General features: G+C 47.0%; 1 protein-coding gene and 1 pseudogene across 1 annotated transcript; both read left to right on the top strand.

The window, feature by feature from the left end:
• The first annotated feature begins 224 nt into the window (after positions 1-224).
• On the top strand, positions 225-21,155 carry GAL3ST4 (galactose-3-O-sulfotransferase 4). Its single transcript, XM_083185481.1, has 4 exons — positions 225-678; positions 8,648-8,758; positions 11,841-12,135; positions 18,542-21,155. The coding sequence occupies exons 2-4, from the start codon at positions 8,652-8,654 to the stop codon at positions 19,367-19,369; spliced, it is 1,230 nt and encodes a 409-aa protein (XP_083041607.1). The 5' UTR covers positions 225-678; positions 8,648-8,651; the 3' UTR covers positions 19,370-21,155.
• Positions 7,121-7,261, top strand: LOC146076325 (U2 spliceosomal RNA; annotated as a pseudogene).
• Positions 21,156-21,163: the final 8 nt, after the last annotated feature.

The raw sequence follows: 21,163 nt of genomic DNA, 5'->3' as shown, positions 1-21,163 counted from the left end.
CCCGCCCCCCCCCCATACAGACTCCGAATTCCCCTCTCCTCTACCCTGGCTCCCTCCCCCTGGCTCCTCCAGAACAGCAGCAGATCACTAAATAGCACTTTTGTTAGGAAAGAATTCAGAGGACAGATGGATAAGTAAGAAGAGAAGGAAGAAAGAGGAGAGAAAGGAGGGGGCAAAGAGAGAAGGGAGGGGGGAGACGAGAAGGGGGAGAGGGCGAGTCTGGGGTAACAGGAGGCAGACAGAGGCACAAGGGGGGCTTACAGTGGGGCAGGCAACACAGCAGGGGCAGGAAGGGCAATAAGGAGCGAGGGAAGGAATCAGGGAAGGAGAGAAAGAGAGAAGGGTCCGAGACAGCAGGCAGGGGAAGAGAGGGGGAGAGAGAGAGCACCAGGGGAAATGAGAGACAGATGAGAGGAAGAGAGACAGGCGTCTAGCACAGCAGCCAGGGAAAGTTCTGAAACTGATGGGGCTACACAGTGAGGTGGATGTGAGCACTGGGGGGACCGGCAGTACACAGGGAATGTAGAAGTAGGGGACAGGCCTGATCCACTGTCAGGGGCGAGACATCAGGATGAGAGCTGTTGTGACTTGTACAAGCTGGGAAGGAGGGAACGTGACAGCGAGAGACGGATAACCTGAGAGACATCTCCAGACACCCGCAGCACTTATTCCAGACAGGTGAGTGCAGCTCAGGTAACATCTGTCACGTATCTGTGCTGTCTCATATCTGCCGGTCTATCTATCTATCTATCTATGTATCTATCTATTTATCTATCTATCTATCTTATATCTATCTATGTATCTATCTATCTATCTATCTATCTTATATCTATCTATGTATCTATCTATCTATCTTATATCTATCTATCTATCTATCTTATATCTATCTATGTATCTATCTATCTATCTTATATCTATCTATGTATCTATCTATCTATCTATTTATCTATCTATCTTATATCTATCTATCTTATATCTATCTATCTATCTATCTATGTATCTATCTATTTATCTATCTATCTTATATCTATCTATCTATCTTATATCTATCTATCTATCTTATATCTATCTATCTATCTTATATCTATATATCTATGTATCTATCTATCTTATATCTATCTATCTATCTATCTTATATCTATCTATCTATCTTCTATCTATCTATCTATCTATGTATCTATCTATCTTATATCTATCTATCTATCTATCTATCTATCTATGTATCTATCTATCTTATATCTATCTATGCATCTATCTATCTATCTATCTATCTATCTATCTATCTATCTATGTATCTATCTATCCATCTAATATCTATCTATGTATCTATCTATCTATCTATCTTATATCTATCTATGTATCTATCTATCTTATACCTATCTATCTATGTATCTATCTATCTTATATCTATCTATGTACCTATCGGTACTTGTTTCCTAGAACGGCCACAATCGCGGGCATCGTGTACCTTGAAGTTAAGGTACACGATGCCCGCGATGGACCCGATTTCCTTTGAAATCAGGTCCATTTTGCTGGCAAAGGCAAAATCGGGGGCATTGCGTCGGTCGCGTGCATTAACATGGCGACCGACGCGATGCCCGCGATTTTGCCATAGGCTTCAATGTTAAAATATTTTTAACATTGAAATCGGGAGCATCGCGTTGGTCTTGTGCCATTATAATGGCAAAAGATGAGATGGACTTGATTAAGTCCATCTCACATAGGAAACAATGTGAAATGGGCCAATATGCCCCCCCCCCATTGTGAACGTCACCCCACGATTGACGCCAACCCGAAGCGTGGCGAGCGCAGCGAGCCCGCGAGGGGCGGCGGTGCGCGTCCTCCGACATTTTCATACCCCTACTATCCACGTCGGCGTGGAGTTGAGAATATAAAGTGTGGCGAGCGCAGCGAGCCACCGAGCCCGAAGCGTGGCGAGCGCAGCGTGCCCCGCGAGGGGACGCGTATACCTGTGAAGTTATACGCGTCCCCTCGCGGGGCTCGCTGCGCTCGCCACGCCTCTGGCTCGGTGGCTCGCTGCGCTCGCCACACTTTATATTCTCAACTCCACGCCGACGTGGATAGTAGGGGTATGAAAAGGTCGGAGGACGTGCACCGCCGCCCCTTGCGGGCTCGCTGCGCTCGCCACGCTTCGGGTTGGCGTCAATCGTGGGGTGGCGTTGAGAGGGTAAAACTGGGGGTATGGGGAATATTTTACATTGAATCCAATGTAAAATAGGGTCCCAGGGATCCATTCACATTTGATTCAATGTAAAAATCGGGTCGATCGCGTCGGTCGCATCGCATGCGATTTGGTCGCATGCGATGCGAACGACGCAATTTTTCCGACACGACCACCCCGATGCAAACAAGTACCTATCTATCTATCTATCTTATATCTATCTATCTATGTTTGTATGTATGTATGTATGTATCTATCTATCTATCTATCTATCTTATATCTATCTATGTATGTATGTATGTATGTATGTATCTATCTATCTATCTATGTATCTATCTATCTATCTATCTATCTCATATCTATTTATCTATCTCATAGCTATCTATCTATATCATATCTATCTATCTTATATCTATCTATCTACTGTATCTATTTATTTATTTATCTATCTATCTCATATCTATCTATCTATCTTATATCTATCTATCTTATATCTATCTATCTATCTATCTATCTTATATCTATGTATGTAATCTATATATCTTATATCTACAGTATCAAATATCTATCTCATATCTATCTATCTATCTATCTATCTATCTATCTATCTTATAGCTATCTATCTACTGTATCCATTTATTTATCTATCTCATATCTATCTATCTATCTATCTATCTATCTATCTTTTATCTATCTATGTATCTATCTTATATCTCTATCTATCTATCTATTTATCTATCTATCTCATATCTATCTATGTATCTATCTATCTATCTATCTCATATCTATCTATCTATCTATCTATCTCATATCTATCTATCTATCTATCTATCTATCTCATATCTATACATCTATCAATTTATTTATCTAGCTCATATATATCTATCTCATATCTATTTTTCTATCATCTATCTACCTATCTATCTCATATTTATGTATCTTTATACCTATCTATCTATCAATCGATCTCATGTATATAAATGTATCTATATATCTATCACATATCTATTTATCTATATATCTAAAATATATCTATTTATCTTATATCTATGTATATCTCATATCTATTTAGCTATTATATTATTGTATACCTCATATCTATCTATCTATCTATCTATCTATCCATGTTCTATACTATGAATTATTTTTACTTGCATGAATTACCAGTTATATAGCGCACACATATTCCGCAATGCTTTTACCAAGAATATTTGATATGCAGTCCCTGCACCAGTGGAACTTACAATCTATATTCCCTACCACATGTACATGCACGCACATTTACTCTATATGTAACATAGTTATATGAATTAGGGGGGAAGGATAACACGAGGAGGGAGGGCCCTGCTTACAAGAACGTAAGGCCCCCATACACTTATGTGACTTCTCCAAGTAGGAGCGCATACGATACACCGTATACCGTCTTATTGCATATGATGTATCGTATGCAGTCCTAGTTGGCGGAGGCTGGCGGATACGATAAATCTATAATGCAGCCCCTTGATCTACGGGTCCAATCCGATGCTCATGGGACCGTGCATCAGATAGGAATTGGAGGTGAAACACATGCGATTTGACACTTTTATCCTTTTTCTCGGCCTGATGTATTGTATGCAGTCCTAGTTGGCGGAGGCTGGCGGATACGATAAATCTATAATGCAGCCCCTTGGAGGTGAAACACATGCGATTTGACACTTTTATCCCTTTTCTCGGCCTGATGCATCGGATGAAAAGGGCTCAGATCGCGCTAGTGTGCTATTCCAGGGGTTATGCAGATCTGATCACTGCAATCAGATATCTGCTGTCCCGCTAGAGGGAAATCCCGCTGATAGGCTACGAATGGCCTGATAAAATCACCCTGATCGGCAGTCAGCTGCAAATCCATATGCAACTCACTCACCATTTCTCCGACTCTGCAGTCTGCAGCGCATAACCCAATACCTACTTCTGCAATGTACTTTCACTTTGAGCTGTGACCGTTTTTACTTTCATTTTTAGCCCCAAAAACTTTCCACCCCCAGTGCAAATCTGCCCCTACCTCCAATCTCTGTCTTCACAGATCCCTCTCCCCATATCCAGCAAGATTAAAACAGACCAGTGTCCCTGCAAAGATTGCTTTCACTTTCTGTTATGAGATCTTTAAGCACTCAATTGCCTCTAGTGGTCACTGGCGGTACTTCACCTCATAGAGGTGAGTAGCAGTTAGTCTTTTATATATATATCTATATCTATATATATATATATATATATATATATATATATATATATATATATAGATATATAGATATAGATTACATTTTATTTATAAGGTGCCACAAGTGGTGGGCAGCGCCGTACATATGGCACACATTAAAGCAGGGTACACAGAACTAGACATAACAATATCTAAAAAACTAAAAGAGCGCACAGGTAGCAATTAGCAGCACAGTTTTCAGTACACAATACCGCTTGGCTGTAGGGAAGCAAAGGAGTTGGTTGTCACCGAAAGAGATGAATGATTATGAGTGAGAAGAGACGCGGGTACAGGCAGTCGCTCAGAAGGAGAAAGCTTACTGAAGGAAGGGAAAACAGGGCTGTGATGCTCAAGGGCGAACTGGAGAAGAGAGATTGGGCAGTAGCTAGAGGAAGGGTCAGTGTTGCGTTTTTAAGAATAGGTGAGACAAGAGCATGTTTAAATGGTGAGGGAAAGGTAACAGAGAGAGTGATAGGGGGAAGTGGTGAGCAAGGTGAGAGTATGCAGTGGGGGAGAAGATGCAAAGGAGGTGAGAGGGGAAAAAAGCGAGGGGTCAGGTGGAAGGGGGAGAGGCAGTGGACTTCCTTGTCTGTGGTGAGGTGGAACTGAAGTAGCACAAGGTGGGATGGCTGGAGGGAGAGGGTGGTGTGGGTGTCAGAATTACTAAGGGAAGGCGGGAGGATATTTAATAGCAGGTGGCCTCCCATTTTGAAGGAAAAGAATGAGGCATATTCAGTGACACTGAGGGAGGAGGCAGGCGGAAGGAGGAGGCGCTCAGCAGTGCGTGAGTATTTTGACAGAACCCGGGTCAGTTTGGAGAGCCAGGGTTGGGGTGTAGAATGATGGAGGGAATGACAGATGAAGACATCCTTGTTATACTTAATGCAGAGGGCTGCTGTGGACCTTCTAAGATGCCAATTCCGCACTTAGGGGCTGGAAAGTGGGTACTGGTGGCAGTGTTGGGAAGGGGGGCACTAGGTTGAAGTTTTGCCGAAAAGGTTCAGAGAAGCCTTACACCAGTACGTTAACCAATGGGATTAATCCTCAGGGAATACGGTTTCACAAAGCAGCCTGGTTTCCAAGGAGACCGGCCTTATAAGAGCTATCCTCGTATGGAAATATAGCTTCATATCACAATAGCTGTCTATGAAGAGAGCACTTGAGCCGGACACGAGAGCAGGATAAGAGGCCGGTCTTTAGCGAGATCCATGTCCTAGAAAGGGACGTTCAATATAAAACATAACAGTGCACACTGTATGTCACTGTAATTAAACTTGTCAATGAGTAACCGGCTCCCTCCTTAGTCACCTCATAAGTGGCCCTCCCTTAACCCTCTACTCGCCACTCACAGACCCCCCCCCCCTCGCTTATACCATGTCACCGACTGTTCGGGAATCTGTACCGTAGATTTAAACACCTTCCAGGACTATTTCCTACATGTGTGTTTTGCTGCGGGCCATGGGACAACGTTCCGTCCCATCCACACGGCTTTAGTGATGTCATTGTGGGAAGAGAATTAATAAGTCAGAACTTACAGCTGTGTTTTCCCAAGTGACTTTATTGCGCTACACAAATACAGCTGGAGAGATGGGGCAGGGACGAGGAGTGGGAGGATGAGGAGTGAGTGGAGGGGAGCAGTAGAGAGGAAAGGTGAAAGGAAGGATGAGAGGGCGCCAGGCGAGTGTGATGAGGGATTTATAAAGCAGTAATGCCAGGGTGGAGAGGGGACAGGGGGGGGATCCTTCTATCGATGGGAAGAAGCAGCTGGGACGTAATCCCTCAGGAAAATACCCAGGATCACACATCGGTGACAGCGTGAATTTAACCCTCAACTCTCCAGATCAGCATCATAAACCGGATATGGGTAAAAATCGGACCCGGACAAGACCCCGGAATTCCGGACCAGACATCAAACTTTGCATTCCAGTGCTTGCAGTGTCCAGTCTGGGGAGTGTCCTGTCCGGGGTGGTCTGGCCTGGGGGGCTGCCTGTCACCAGGAAGAGGAGGAGTGGGAGAATAAATCCTCCCTGTAGGGTCCGGACATGTAGCAAATCCGGAACGCTCCGGACCACACGGGGAGGCTGTAATCTCCCCTTCCCCATGTCCCTGGTGAAAGCTATCACAGGCACGCCCCCGGACCAGACACTACAAGCTCCAGAATGCAGAGTTTGATGTCCGGTCCAGTTTTCCCGGGTCTTGTCCGGGTCCGGTTTTTACTTAGTTCCACACAAACCTATGAGCAGAACTCCATTCTGTGCTGTGGAACACTTGCGCATGTCTCAGAAGGCCGATAATCAAACAATATTCGTCTGATGGTTGCATCTTCGCATACAAGCAGCTGATAGGAGATGCCTCCAATAGGTGTCTCAGTATAAATCCTGCCCACTGTGACATTCGCAGATTTTCGCACAGCTGTGGTGGAATAAATCACAATTACCCACAGCATGTCCGTACTCCGTACATCTCTGAATCAGGACCTTCATCCATAAATTAGTGCAATTACCCCAAGTGACAGAGATCGCCAGTAGTCATACCTGCCTACTACCCCCTGAACAGCTGTAATACTCACGAAAATCGGGTGGCACGCCCGAGTGCACAGAGTAGGAAAGTCTCCCAGACCCAGTATTAACCCTGCCCATCGTCCAATGCAGTCACCTGCACCACCTTAATCTTAACTAGCACTTAACTAGAATGTTGACATACAATATGCTTCTCTGCCTTTTGGCTAAGATCAAGTGTAGTATCTGTTCTTATCAGTTGGGTCTGGACCGCTCCCCTGGCAGAGAATAGAGAAAAGCTGGACCGTAGTATCTTGCTACTGAGCATGGGGTGATAACCCACCTCATGTTCTGGGCGAGTGCTAGGGAAGGCTGAGTATCGATGCCCTGTTGGAGGAGGGAATACCATTCTCTTCACTGGTAGGGAGGGGAGAAGCATCGGGCTTTGAGATGGGGCTCTTGTTCAGGGGTCTTTGCCTCTGTGGGAGGATCACTCGAAAAGCCCGTTTTAGTATCCACTCCCAGGAAGAAGGGAAAAGCTGGGACCGAGCAGATTGCTCTCTGGTCCGGGGGTTACAAGGGACCCCGGCCAGAGAGACAGCGAAAAGCCCAGCCCAGTACTCAATCCCTGGGAGAGGTGAAACGTCGGGACTGAGTAGGTGGTTTCTTCTTCCTCAGTTGGTCTATTTGGGCCACTGCGGGGGAGACTCATCGAAAAGCCCGGTGGAGTATCCATTCCCATGCCAGGGGGTCCGGAAAGGGCCTGCTGGTGAGGCGGAGAAACACTTGGTCGGACGCTGACTGGCTGGCTGCCTGGAGTCCGAGGCTGCACTGTGCCCCCGGGGAAACTCGGGGGTGCCGAACATGCACGGGTGATCCCCAAATCACCATGCACTAGTAAGCACTAGCACTGCGCACTTTCCCTCTAGGTATGCGCTTCACGTCCTTACCTCGTCCTTTTGGATGGGGTAGGATAATTTTTCACGCCCCCACCCCGGCCTTCTGGCTAGGGTCTTCTTTATTATTTATTTCTTCCCCCTCTCACGTTCGTCACTTTCACGTTTTCTGTTTTTTTGTAGTTTGTCACGTTTTTCGGGCCTTCCATTTCCCCAATGTGCCAAAGCTCTCGCCTTTTGGGGAGAGCTGCGGTCCCCCCGAGGACGACCCCAAGCCGCAAGGCGGAGGGAAGTCCACTGAGGGTCTCTCCAAACCTTCAGGTGCGGAAGACCCACCGTCCTAACCCTTCCAGGGGTTTTGGAATGAGGGTCTCTCTAAGCTGCGGCGAAGAGGACCCACCGTTCCCTATTTTCCCCTCTTCGGCCTTATGGTTGAGAGGGGTTAGGGGAAAAACGGGGCCCGTCTCCTTCGGGAGATAAGCCCACTCGATCGCATGGCCCCCTTTGCACGTGTTTAGGCACAGTAGGGAGGGAACACACCTCAGGCTCCTGAGTTTCTTCAAACTCATGTCTACATAATGCCGACAGAGTACATGTCGGCATGCTCACTATGTTGACAAAGTCAAACTTAATGTTATATTTGAACCTGTTATATGTTGACATTTTATCTACGACGATATTTACCAGATGTCGACATGTTAGAAGTCAACATCATAACATTGGGCATTGCGAATGCCGACTTAGTGAACACCTACCGATGACAGGATATCATTAGCGCGGCCACATTTGATGCGATCTATATATGTGATGCTGTAACATTTGCTTCTCCCTGTCACAGGAGAATGAAGCTTTGCCAGTTCTACAGGGTACGGATAATGGGATTTGGCCTCATTATTGTTCTGACCATTGGATTTGCTATACAGCTGCTGGGTATCCATCTTCCAAAGAGGTGAGTGAGTAACTAAACGTCTGTGTTCCATCAATGTTACATCATCAGTGCAAGGCCGCTGTGCAACCCAAGGGCCCGAATGTAGAGGCCTGCGAGTCATACACAAGGGCCCAATTCTGGCCATTTCCCTTAATGAGACTGAATACATTCCCAAACCATTTCCACTATTGTGATAGTGCTTGGGGCGAGCATCTCCCTAATCTATGGGCGTTCCCGGCAGATGTGCTGCTGCAGCCTTCCCAAACATCTGCGAGACACGAGGAAGGAGACGAGTCCAATTCCTATAATGGGATGATGTCACACAATGAATAAATCTTCCATAGCTGTGCGATGTATAGTGCGGGTAAGAGGCGTACAGTGACTGGGTATACCTGCATCCTGTGCAAAATGCCGACACCACAATGTCAACATGGACGGGAAGGCGACATGCATAGGTTGTGACTGACACAATGTCATTTATATTGAAGGCCAAGATTCTTCATGTTGACCATGCAGTTTCCCATAAGGCAGGCATGTACAAACTATGGCCCTGCAGCTGTTGTGAAACTACAAGTCCCATCATGCCTTGCCACAGGTTTGCTATTAGGGAATGCTAAAACTATGGCAAGGCATGCTGGGAGGTGTAGTTTGACAACAGCTGGAGGGCCACAGTTTGCACATGCCTGCCACAAGGGGTCTTAACTAACCCCAGCCTAACGATAATTACCAAACATTGAGGGGGGAATTTACTAAGGTGGGAGTTCTACTTCTTATTTATTTTGCACCTACTAAAACAGGGATGAGGAACCTTCGGCCCTCCAGCTGTTGTGGAACTACACGTCCCAGCATGCCCTGCTACAGGTTTGCTATTTAGCCATTCTAAAAATGTAGCAGGGAATTCTGGGTTGTGTAGTTCAACAACAGCTGGAGGGCCGAAGGTTTCCCATCCCTGGTATATGTGGTTCCTGAAAGCTCTCAGGGTAATAGTGAAAGTCATTGGACCTTTCTACTATACAGTTCCACAGGGTTATAGGTAATTTAGGTCGACATGCATTGGGTCGACCACTGAAGGTTGGCAGGCCCAGTGGCGTAGCTACGTTTTGGGCGCCCCCCCCCCCCCCCCCGTCGCCGCCCCGCCGAGCACCCCTACCCCGCCGCCCATGCAAACCCCCCCTCAATCCCCCACAGCCTTACCTATCGCGCTGGTCCCGGCGGCTCCGTTCTTCTGCTGAGGACCACCAGAAAATGGCCGCCCCCATACAGCAGACAGTTTCAGAGAACTGGGTGCTATATGGGGGCGTCCATTTTGTGGTGGTCCTCAGCAGAAGAACGGAGCCGCCGGGACCAGCACGATAGGTAAGTCTGCGGGGGATTGGGGGGGGGGGGGTAACTATAGCACCGCAGCCCCCGGCGCCCCCACATACACAGCGCCCCCCCCCCGCGGTGGCGGGGGCTGCGGTGCTATAGTTACGCCCCTGGGCAGGCCTTATGTCGACACCTAAAATAGGTCGACATGGCTAAGATTGACAGGGTCGGAAGGTCGACACAAGTATCAGGTTGACAATGGCAAGGTCAACAGTCAAAAGGTCGATTTAAGTTTTTCATGTTTTTTTTACCTGAATGTCGACACAGTTGACATGGACACCATCTAAGTGTACCGCGTCCCCTAGCACGGCTCGCTGCGCTCAACACACTAAAACTCATGTCGACTGTTGACCTTCCCATTGCTAACTTAATGCTTGTGTCGACCATCCGACCCTGCCCATCTTAGTCATGTCAACCTATTTCAGGTTCCAACCTATGGTCTGTTTACCTGGCGTGGGGAGAGAGGACCGCTGACATAGCGGTCTCCTTCGCCCCATGGCCTTGACAGCGCAGAGTAAAAACAACAAAGAAGGGGATCAGCGCTATAAAACCATTAAAAAGATTGGATTATCCTCACAAAATGTATTACAAAATGAAACTATTCTACCCCCATATCGGAAATAATATGCGGGAAGCAGACTGTTCCTAGTTTACCTCAAGTTGTACTGGTTTTATAGCGCTGATCCCCTTCTTTGTTGTTTTTTTCCATTGCCCAGGGCCGTCAGTAGGGGGGTGCTGTGGGTACAGCTGTCCCGGGCCCTGGCCTCTGAAAGCTCATTTTGCCCACCGCAACCTCCCTGACTGCCTTATTCAACCCAGGACGCCGGTGGCCAATTAAAATGCTGCACCGGCTTTTGAGCCAATCAGAGCTTGCGTACCGGTAGCCAATCAGAGCGGCTACCAGTACACGAACTCTGATTGGCTTACCAGCCGGTACTGCATTTTAATTGACTGCTGGCATCCTGAGGTGATAAAAGCCTGCGCTCCGGGACCTCCGGGCTGCAGCTCAACGGAAGAGGAGATGGGGAAGCAGGAGCCGGGTTACAGTAATACTGCTTTCAGACCGCATAACTGGCTTTGACCCTGTATTTGAAAACGTTTCCAAAAACGGGTCTGCCAGGTAAAACCCCTTTCACACCGCATCTCATAAACGGTATATTACAGTTCAAGTGCCGTTTTTTTTTACACTGGCAGACCCTTTATTTTGGAAACTTTCCAAATACAGGGTCAAAGCTAGTGCGGTCTTCAGCGCCCCCCCCCCCCCCCCCCCCCAGGGTTAAACACACCACACCACCCCCCTCACCTAGGGCTAACACCCCCCCACCCCAATGTGTTTAAGAAACCCCCGTGTAGCCGGTACCTCCTGCGTTGCGGATCCCGGCTCCTGCTGCTTATAAAAAAAAAGTGACTTTCGGAAAATGGCTGCCCACATACGAAAGACAGTTTTTTTAAACAGGTTTTCCTATGGGGCCATTTTCCGAAAGTCACTTTCAATCATTATTGCCTGCAAGCTCCTTGTTATCTATTTATTTTGAGAGTTCACTTGATCTTCATTATGAAGCTCTTGTTTTGGGAAAGCAAGTAGAATGTACTATTTCCACCTCTCTTTGCCTTAATATATATATATATATATATATATATATATATATATATATATATATATATATATATATATATATATATATATGTATGTGTTGAGCTGTATACTGAGATGTAAATGACTGTACTCCATTGCCAGGTACCGGCAGACAGCTGAGCTGCGCCTGGTGTTTGCCGAGCCTTCATCCTCCCCGCGGACGTGCCAGGCCAAAAGACACATCGTGTTTCTAAAGACGCACAAAACAGCCGGGAGCACCATTCTGAACTTACTGCACCGCTATGGGGACAGGAAGGGGTTAATCTTCGCTTTGCCCTTCAAATACCAATTCAACTATCCCAACCTCTTCCACTCGCGCAGAGTTAAGGGGTTCAACTCCCCAGCGAGGCCGACCTACGACATCCTGTGCCACCACATGCGCTTCAACCTGCAGGAGGTAAGGCCACAGCCTTGTGTTCTGCTGTAATTCTGTCATCATGTGAAGCATGTTAAATGTAATGGGCCCGAATCTTAAGGTGCCTACACACTAGAACGATTTTTTTTGGCGATTATCCAATTTCTGATAAATCTGCCGATATATCGGCCGATGTTTTTCGATAATCGGTCGAAAATCGGTCGATATCGGTCCGATGTGTGCTCCCACGGATCTTTTGCTAAATCTTCTGATCTTACGTGCTGCATGAAAGATCAGAAGATTTAACAAAAGATCCACGGGAACGCACACGGGATCTAAAGGCCCCCATACATTAGGAGCTGCTCTGTTACAATATGTTTAGTAGTGGATTTAAATAAGTGCACTAGAAATGGGAATAAAAGAAGATATAAAGTATAGAAAAGAATGATTAAGTGCAGACTTGAAAAGAGTATTAGGGGTAAAGAAAATAAATGAATGGACAAATGGGATTTTTTGGATTGAAGACACTGGGATTGAGCATGGATTGAAGGTTATTACAAAATGCAAATAAATAAATGAATTCATTAAATAAAGAAATAATTATAATGAATGTGACACCTGTGGAAAGAAATGGGTTACAAATACTCCCCTCCCCTGGCAAATGAATACCCGGCAACCCCATCCCCCAAACCCCCCCCCACACACACTTGTGTAGATAGAGCGGTTGGGAGAATGTAAGTGCCTGCACAGTTGTGATGTCAGTTTTGACGAATCAGGCTGAGTGTATGTAAAACACACTGCAGATAGATTGAGCTGCATGTCAGTAGTCCACCCTTGTCGACATCACCATGTTGACAATGGGCTGGATTAACCATTAGGCAAAATAAGCACAAGCTAAGGGCACCTAGGTATTAAGGGGTCACCATAAATAATTTGGTTGGTACGGCGCACCTAAACCAGGTTCCATAAAAAGGGGCTTACACATTAAATTAAAAACTTGTATACATATACTGTATATTGGATACGAAAAATAATAAAACAGTTATTATAATATGTCAATCTTGTGTATGTCGACATGCATGTCAACAATTCACCGTCTAGCTAGACCCTGTCAACCCTTTAATCCGGAACCAAATAGGCAGGTATGTACGACTAAGTATACAAGCAGATGTCATACGTAATCAGTGCCTGATTCACCAATATGCCAGGGAACTTTTACCTTTTACTCCAACATATATTTAGATACGCCGATGTTACCCCCATGATTTGAAAGGAAGGAAATCATATAATTATAATACACAGTGTACCCCCAGAAATTGATGATATATCCTGCCAGTGCGGTACACAGCCTGGCAGCCATTGATGATGATTATGGCTGTGTGTGGTACATACATGGTAATCATCATCATCAGCAGCAGCAATGGCTACCAGGCTGTGTGTGGTGTAGCCATTGATAATGTGACGTCCAGGCAACTATTAGTGTCAGTATTACAAGATGATATAGTAACAGTCTGTGCAATGTTTCCCTAGACTAGAGATGGGTATACACTGACAGGAGCCTATAATCAGGCAAAAAAACTCTGCGCCGCAGCGGCAGAACAGACTGCGCGCTGCCAAGATGGCGCAGGGTACTTGTGTATTTTAGCGGCGCCCCCGATGTTGGTCGCGCAATGTTTTAATCACATTGCATCGCATGCCATGTACTCGATGGCATGCGATGCGACGCGATTTTGGCCCCCTATACGATTAAAAATTGTATAAGCACCCTAAAGGGTGCTTTTAAGCATCCAAATGGGTGCTTACAATGTTAAATGCAGCCCCATGCCAACCCCCCACTATAAACGCGAACCCAAAGCGTGGCGAGCGCAGCGAGCCCGCGAGGGTCGGCGGTACGCGTCCTACGGCCTTTTCATACCCCCACTATCCACGTCGGCGTGGAGTTGAGAATAGAAAGCGTGGTGAGCACAGCGAGCCCCGCGAGGGGACGCGGATACCTTCACAGGTATCCGCGTCCCCTCGCGGGCTTCACAGGTATCCGCGTCCCCTCGCGGGCTTCACAGGTATCCGCGTCCCCTCGCGGGCTTCACAGGTATCCGCGTCCCCTCGCGGGCTTCACAGGTATCCGCGTCCCCTCGCGGGCTTCACAGGTATCCGCGTCCCCTCGCGGGCTTCACAGGTATCCGCGTCCCCTCGCGGGCTTCACAGGTATCCGCGTCCCCTCGCGGGCTTCACAGGTATCCGCGTCCGCTCGCCACGCTTCGGGCTCGCTGCGCTCGCCACACTTTCTGATCTCAACTCCACGCCGACGTGGATAGTGGAGGTATGAAAAGGTCGTAGGACGCATACCGCCGCCCCTCGCGGGCTCGCTGCGCTCGCCACGCTTCGGGTTCACGTTTATAGTGGGGGGGGGGGGGTGGCGTGGGGGTGCATTTAACATTGTAAGCACCCATTAGGGTGCTTATACAATGTTTAATCGCATCGCATTACATTGTATGGCATTGTATGCCATATACAATGTCATACAGTTTTAAAATTGTATGACATTGTACAACATCGCGCGATATCGCATCGCATACAATCGCATGCCTTTTGGTATGCGATGCGATGGGCGCCGCTAAAATACACAAGTACCTGGCGCAGCAACGGTTTGGGATCATTTGGTGTACAGCATAATGGTCGACAGTCATTAGGTCGACACCATTAGGTTGACATGGGAAAAGGTCGACATGGGAAAATTTCGACATGGTTCTAGGTCGAAAGGTCATTAGTTCGACAGGTCATAAGTTCGACAATGTCTAGGTCCACAGTGAAAAGGTCGGCATAGGGTTTTTCACTGTTTTATTACCTGAATGTCAACACAGTCGACATGGACACAGTTTAAAGTGCACCGCATCCCCTCGCAATGCTCGCAGCGCTGGCTATGCGTCGGGGACGGTGCCTCGCTACGCTCGGCACACTATATTGTTCTCCCACCATGCCCTAGTGGATGGTAGGGCATGAAATACCGCCTGTCGGCACATATCAGCTCAAAAAACAGTGAAAAACCCAATGTCGCCCTTTTGACTGTCGACCTTGACACTGTCGAACTAATGACCTGTCGACCTAGAACCATGTCGACATTTTCCTATGTCGAGCTAGACCCATGTCAACCTTTTCCCATGTCGAGCTAATGGTGTCGACCTACTGACTGTCTACCATCATGCTGTAGACCAAATGACCGCATCCCGCAACTAGTCAACTCTTCTGAAGAAGAGGACAGGCTTGGAGGGGGGGCCTGGTGCGTGTTATACACAAGGGCCTGACGCACTGCACTGCAGTACTGTAACACACAGTACTGTAACACACAGCCAGCACTGCACTGCATCAGGGCCTTGTACACTACAGTACTGTAACACATACAGCCCACACTGCACTGCATCAGGGCCTTGTACACTACAGTACTGTAACACATACAGCCTGCACTGCACCAGATCCTTGTACACCACAGTACTGTAACACACACAGCCCACACTGCACTGCATCAGGGCCTTGTAAACTACAGTACTGTAACACACACAGCTCGCACTGCACTGCACTGCTTCCTTGTACACCACAGTACTGCAGGGTTGCCGACTTTTACAATCTCCTCTCCGGGAGAACCCCGGAGAGGAGACTGTCTACATCCCTTCTGGAGGCAGGGCCTGATGGAGACATCATCAGTCCCTGCCCCCAGCAATGCAAATTTGCATATTTAGCCCCACCCCCTTCTGCCGAAATGCCGCGAATCGCGGCAATTTAACGCTACAGCCACCACAAGGTACATGAGGGGGGAAGGGGACAGCTGGAATCCGGGAGGGTTGCCCCCCTTTCCGGGGGACCGGGAGGGGTACCCGATTTTCGGGATCCTCCCGGCCATTCCGGGAGGGTTGGCGACCCTGCAGTACTGTAACACACACAGCCCACACTGCACTGCATCAGGGCCTTGTACACTACAGTACTGTAACACACACAGCCCGCACTGCATCAGGTCCTTGTACACCACAGTACTGTAACACAGACGGTCATGCATATAGATTCTATATGCAATGAAATGAGATTCCTGGGGGTAATGGACGGTTGCACTGCCGAGACACAGCCAGGCATGAATATAGATTCATATGCATGTCCGGGGGTATCTCACCAGCGTGACCATCCATTACTGCCAGGAATCTCATTTAACCCCAGGATAATTTACCATTGTTCCCTGACTACTGCAACAAGCTGATTAGGCTGCAGCCTAGGGCACCAGGATTGGGGGATGGGGGGGTTTGATCCCCTCTTCAAGCCGGGTGCAACCCGGCATTTGCTACCTTTTATACCACTGCATCCCCCAGCCGCCGCTTGGAGATGATGTCATCTCCACACGCCGATTGCCGCCGCCGGGACCAAGACCGCTGCGCTGGGGGTAAGCCGAGCACTAACGTTATCTGATGGGGTGCCCCCAGCCCCCGTGCACTCCCAACAGCCCTTGTCTAGGAGGTGAATGGATGCAGCACACAGGCATCCTGGCTGCCTCTGCTGCTGTCTGCACAGTACATCAGACAGCAGCGGAGGCTGTGTGCCCCCTCCCCCCCCCCCCGCCCAACCTGCGGACGCTCCGGTCTGCAGGTTGGACGTCCCCCATTCATGTAAATGACCCGGCGTACCCGTTTACACAGCCCTCTACCCAGGTCCTAGCCGTGTTCTACCCAGGTCAGGACCTGGGTAGAAGTCCAGTGTAAAGGGACATGGCGTGACCCATTTACACCACCGCTGACACGGGTCTGACCCGCCGATGACCCGCGGTGTAAAAGAGGTATAACCAGGACATGTAAGGAGCTGTATATCTGTGCAAATCAGTATTTAGTCTATAGTATTACAATAGATTCATATGTCTGTCCATGCTATGAGGTGGATGCCGGTTGCCATGTAATGATTTGCAGTTGTTAATACCACCCCCTCCCATGTAAAATAAGCAAGATGACATTATTTCAGCAAGTCATAAGTAACCCTAAATAGCAGTAAAAAAAATCCCACAGTTCCTATTTGTATTTGTAACGATACCCAGTGATCCGATTCCTCAAACATTAACCTCTCTCATAACCTCTTCTCATGCCCAGCAGAAAGACTACTCCTGAGAATGTTCCCTTCTATGGAATGCCAGGATGTTTAGTCGCTACCTAAGATCTCGCCTCCTCAGAAAAACCCTTACATAATATCAGGATTTCAGTATACAGACTGTGGTGGTTGTTTTGGTTCACTCCTTCTGAGCAATTCCTTCTTAGATGGACAGAACCATGTGCACTGCAGGGAGGTGGGGCAGATGTAACATGTGCAGAGAGAGTTAGATTTGGGTGAGTTATTTTGTTTCTGTGCAGGAAAAATACGGACTGCTTTATTTTTACACTGCAATATAGATCTCACTTTGAAGGAAAACCCCACCCAAATCTAACTCTCTCTGCACAAGTTACATCTGCCCCACCTGCAGTGCACATGGTTTTGTCCATCTAAGAAGGAATTTGTCAGAAAGAGTGAACCAAAATACCCCCCCCCCCCCCTGTGTGACAAACTCCCTACCATAGCCCACACCCCCGGCCTATCACCTGGGCAGCTATTCCACCATCAGGAACAACCACCTCCTGCCCTGGAAACACTTATATCAGAAAGCCACAGGTGCTGTTAATCAGGTGAACCCTGATCACATCAGTCAGGAAACCTGGACTGGATCCAATTTTCTAGATTTCCACATTATCCTCGTGGAAATATGCTGTATCTGCCACAGAATGTCGACATGGACATACGGTCGGCAAGTAAATTATCGATACAGTATGTTGACATTATAGTGTTGACGTTTAATGTAGACACGTTGACATTTTAACCATGTTGGCAATTGTGTATGACAACAAATTGGTTATCGAACTAATGCCCATGTCCGTTCGGGGAGATGAGAAAGTTTAATTTCCCCAATTTGTTAAAATATTGCCGATCATCGCTGGCCGCCAATCAGCGGTTCCGGGCAGCAGTGCTGGAGACCAAAAATTTGGGGGAAACCGACCTTATACTGTCACTGTATACAGTTTGCTTCCAACACAAAATGAAGAAAACCGCCATTGCGCTGTCAGTGCAGCAGAGAGGAGCCACCGTCCATAGGAGTAGCACATGGGAAAGATGTCCCGCCCAAAATGTCCGTTGCCACAGAGGAGACAGTTATTAAGGATGTTATAGGATGAGGTGGCCATTTTGGGAGGGACATTTTCATTAGTATGAAGGGGCAGAAGTGGACAACGAGCAGGAACTATGGGGTAGGGGGGGAGCCAGAATTTATTTTGCATGGGGGTGCAAAATTTATAGTTATGCCACTGATCTACCTGATGCTAATCTTTTCGTGTGTATATACCATTAGATAATTACACCAGAATGTGTATAATAGAAAGATGTTTTTCATCCCCAGGTTCGGAAGGTCATGCCTCCAGACTCATTCTACTTCACAATTCTCCGGGATCCCGCCACAATGGCCGAGTCTTCCTTCTCCTATTATCGGTCCGTGTCAACCGCTTTCAAGAAGGCCCCTAATTTCAAAGCTTTTATTTCACATCCATCACACTACTATCAACAGGGAGAGAGATCTAACCAGTATGCCCGAAACCTATTGTGGTTTGATCTTGGGTTTAACCCCGATGCCCCGTTTACGGAAATTATGGCAAAAGCAGGAGCTCGGGCAGTGGAGGGAACTTTTAATTTGGTCCTTCTAGCTGAATACTTTGATGAATCCATGATCCTCTTGAAAGAGGAGCTCTGCTGGGAGCTCAATGATGTGGTGACCTTTAAACTCAACATCCGAGGGGCCTCTAGGCCACTTGAGCAAAGAGAAGTGGAGCAACTGAGGACATGGAACGCTCTAGACTGGTACCTCTATTCCCACTTCAACCGTACGTTCTGGGGGAAGGTGGAACATTTTGGGAGGGAAAAGATGACCAAAGAGGTCAGGAGGTTAAGGGAAAGGAGACAGCAGTTGGCTGAAATTTGCCTTGAGGGCTTGGAGCCTGTTGGAGCAGAAGACATTAAAGAAGAAGCTATTAAGCCCTTCCAATTTGGACAAGAGAAGATACTAGGGTGGGCGGTAAGGAAAAATCTTCCACCCAATGTCCAGTCACGATGTGTGAAAATGGTGACTCCAGAGCTGCAGTACAAAGATCTTTTAGATGCACATCAGTTTCCAGCGGGGTCGCAAAATGTGTCAGACCTAGCTGTGACCCCTGCAAAGGCCATCGGTGGCTGAGAGAACCACAGATGACCTATGCAAATGTCATAATCTTGAGTCACAAGACGAAAATATGACCACTTTGAAGTCAATCTGTGGTCTATTAGGAAAAACGCCAACTTTGAATAATTTATCATCACAAAGGCTGGCTAATCACTTCCTTCACCGCCTCCTTTCAGGTGGATATGTACTGTAGCGACATCTCGGAGGACGTAGAGAAAGTATAGCACATGGCTGTAGTGTAGAGAAGGCACTGGTAATCACAATGACGGTGGTGAGCATAGAAGACTTCCCTACTTGTATTACCTTGAAAAAACTAGAAGTTATACTGGTACGTTGAGTAGAAAACTCATCAATAGACTATATCCACTGACTGACGCTCTGGGCCTGGCGCACAACCCTACAGAAATATTCTGATGTTTGCGTTCACATATGAATATTATTTCTGTGGCTATGGGCTGAAAATATGTTAAAAATGTAGTGCTTCATCAAAAAAGTGAATTAATCATCATCATCATCATCATCATCATCATCATCATTATCATCACATACTCACCTTGGACACTTGCTTCAAGTCTATGGTACTCCCAAATACGACCTCTAAAAGGTGTATCTTCAGGATATGTGTACATCGATGTGTAAAATCGGATACAACTCTAAGAGACATGACTGACTTCCATATCTAGGTACCTACTGGACTGGAATTCCCATAACCCCCTCTCCAAGACCAAGTGGACACAAGTATAAGATAGGCATGCACAATGCAACTAGATGCCTTTTCAAGTTGTACACGTGGACTTACTGTACACACAACTGAAAGCCGACTCTTTGATGGCCAATTGGTCAAGTATTGCAGGTGCTGCTACCGGTCAGTTCTCATATATGGTACATGATAACATGGACTGTGATGATAACCTCTAGACTGAAAATATCAGTATATGTCTGAGACTGATTGTTATAGAGTTTTTCTTATTACATTTGCCGTAAATGAAAATGTTCCAGTTATGGGTAGCCAGAGAAGACTGCAGTTCCAGATAACAATCCTATAGAAATTGGTAAGGTCGTAATCATTTATGGAAGAAAATGTTGGAAGATGACAGCTATGAGGCCATGTGCCTAGCAGCAGGCAAGATGTGATCTGGTTGCATTGTCCACCGGACGAGTGGCCCATTATCGTCAGATACAACCAATCACATTTGTGCAAGAATCCAGGCATCTCGACTCTGATATCACAAAGCCTGTGTGGGTCCACCATAAGGTACTTTATGTGTACCTACCACCAGAAGCTCTTTACAGGTCACAAATTATCATATATACAAAACTCTTTTTTAGGGATGGTCTCTTTTGTGGAGCCTGACTTCTGCCCGCTGATACAAACAAAAGCCTTATATAAGTGTTGCCTTATATATATATTAGTGCTGCTAACAGTAATAACATAAACAATACACCTTAAAAGGGGTTTCCATATTTGTCTACCGTATTAATCCCGTCCTTCTTTCCTATAATGGTACCTATTGAGTACCGCCTTTATGATTAGCTAGCAGGAAGGGTCTATGTGCACAGGAGGAGGAGCCTAACACCTGAGATTGTGATGGCAGGTGGCTCTTGATTGGATGGCTACATACTGTCCAATCAGGAGCCAATTGCCATTTCACAATACATTGAATCCTTTCTTCCTACACCAAGAGATCACCATCAATGAGGTCACCGTCAATGGTCTCCACGGAAAACGCAATAGGTATTTTCCAATTGTGGCCGGGAACCATTGATGGTGCCCTCTGCGACTCTGTGGCACAATAGAGCACCCCCCCC

Source organism: Crinia signifera, chromosome 4 (assembly GCF_055691185.1).
Source record: "Crinia signifera chromosome 4, ASM5569118v1, whole genome shotgun sequence".
Lineage (NCBI taxonomy): Eukaryota > Metazoa > Chordata > Amphibia > Anura > Myobatrachidae > Crinia > Crinia signifera.
The sequence above is the reverse complement of the archived record's forward strand: the minus strand, read 5'-3'. Positions and strand labels throughout refer to the sequence as shown.

Excerpts from the sequence above, each read along its gene's own strand:
- GAL3ST4 (XM_083185481.1), top strand. The coding sequence starts at position 8,652 with ATGAAGCTTTGCCAGTTCTACAGGGTACGGATAATGGGATTTGGCCTC. Across the intron at positions 8,759-11,840 it reads GGTATCCATCTTCCAAAGAG|GTACCGGCAGACAGCTGAGC; the intron begins GTGAGTGAGTAA and ends CTCCATTGCCAG. Across the intron at positions 12,136-18,541 it reads TGCGCTTCAACCTGCAGGAG|GTTCGGAAGGTCATGCCTCC; the intron begins GTAAGGCCACAG and ends TTTCATCCCCAG.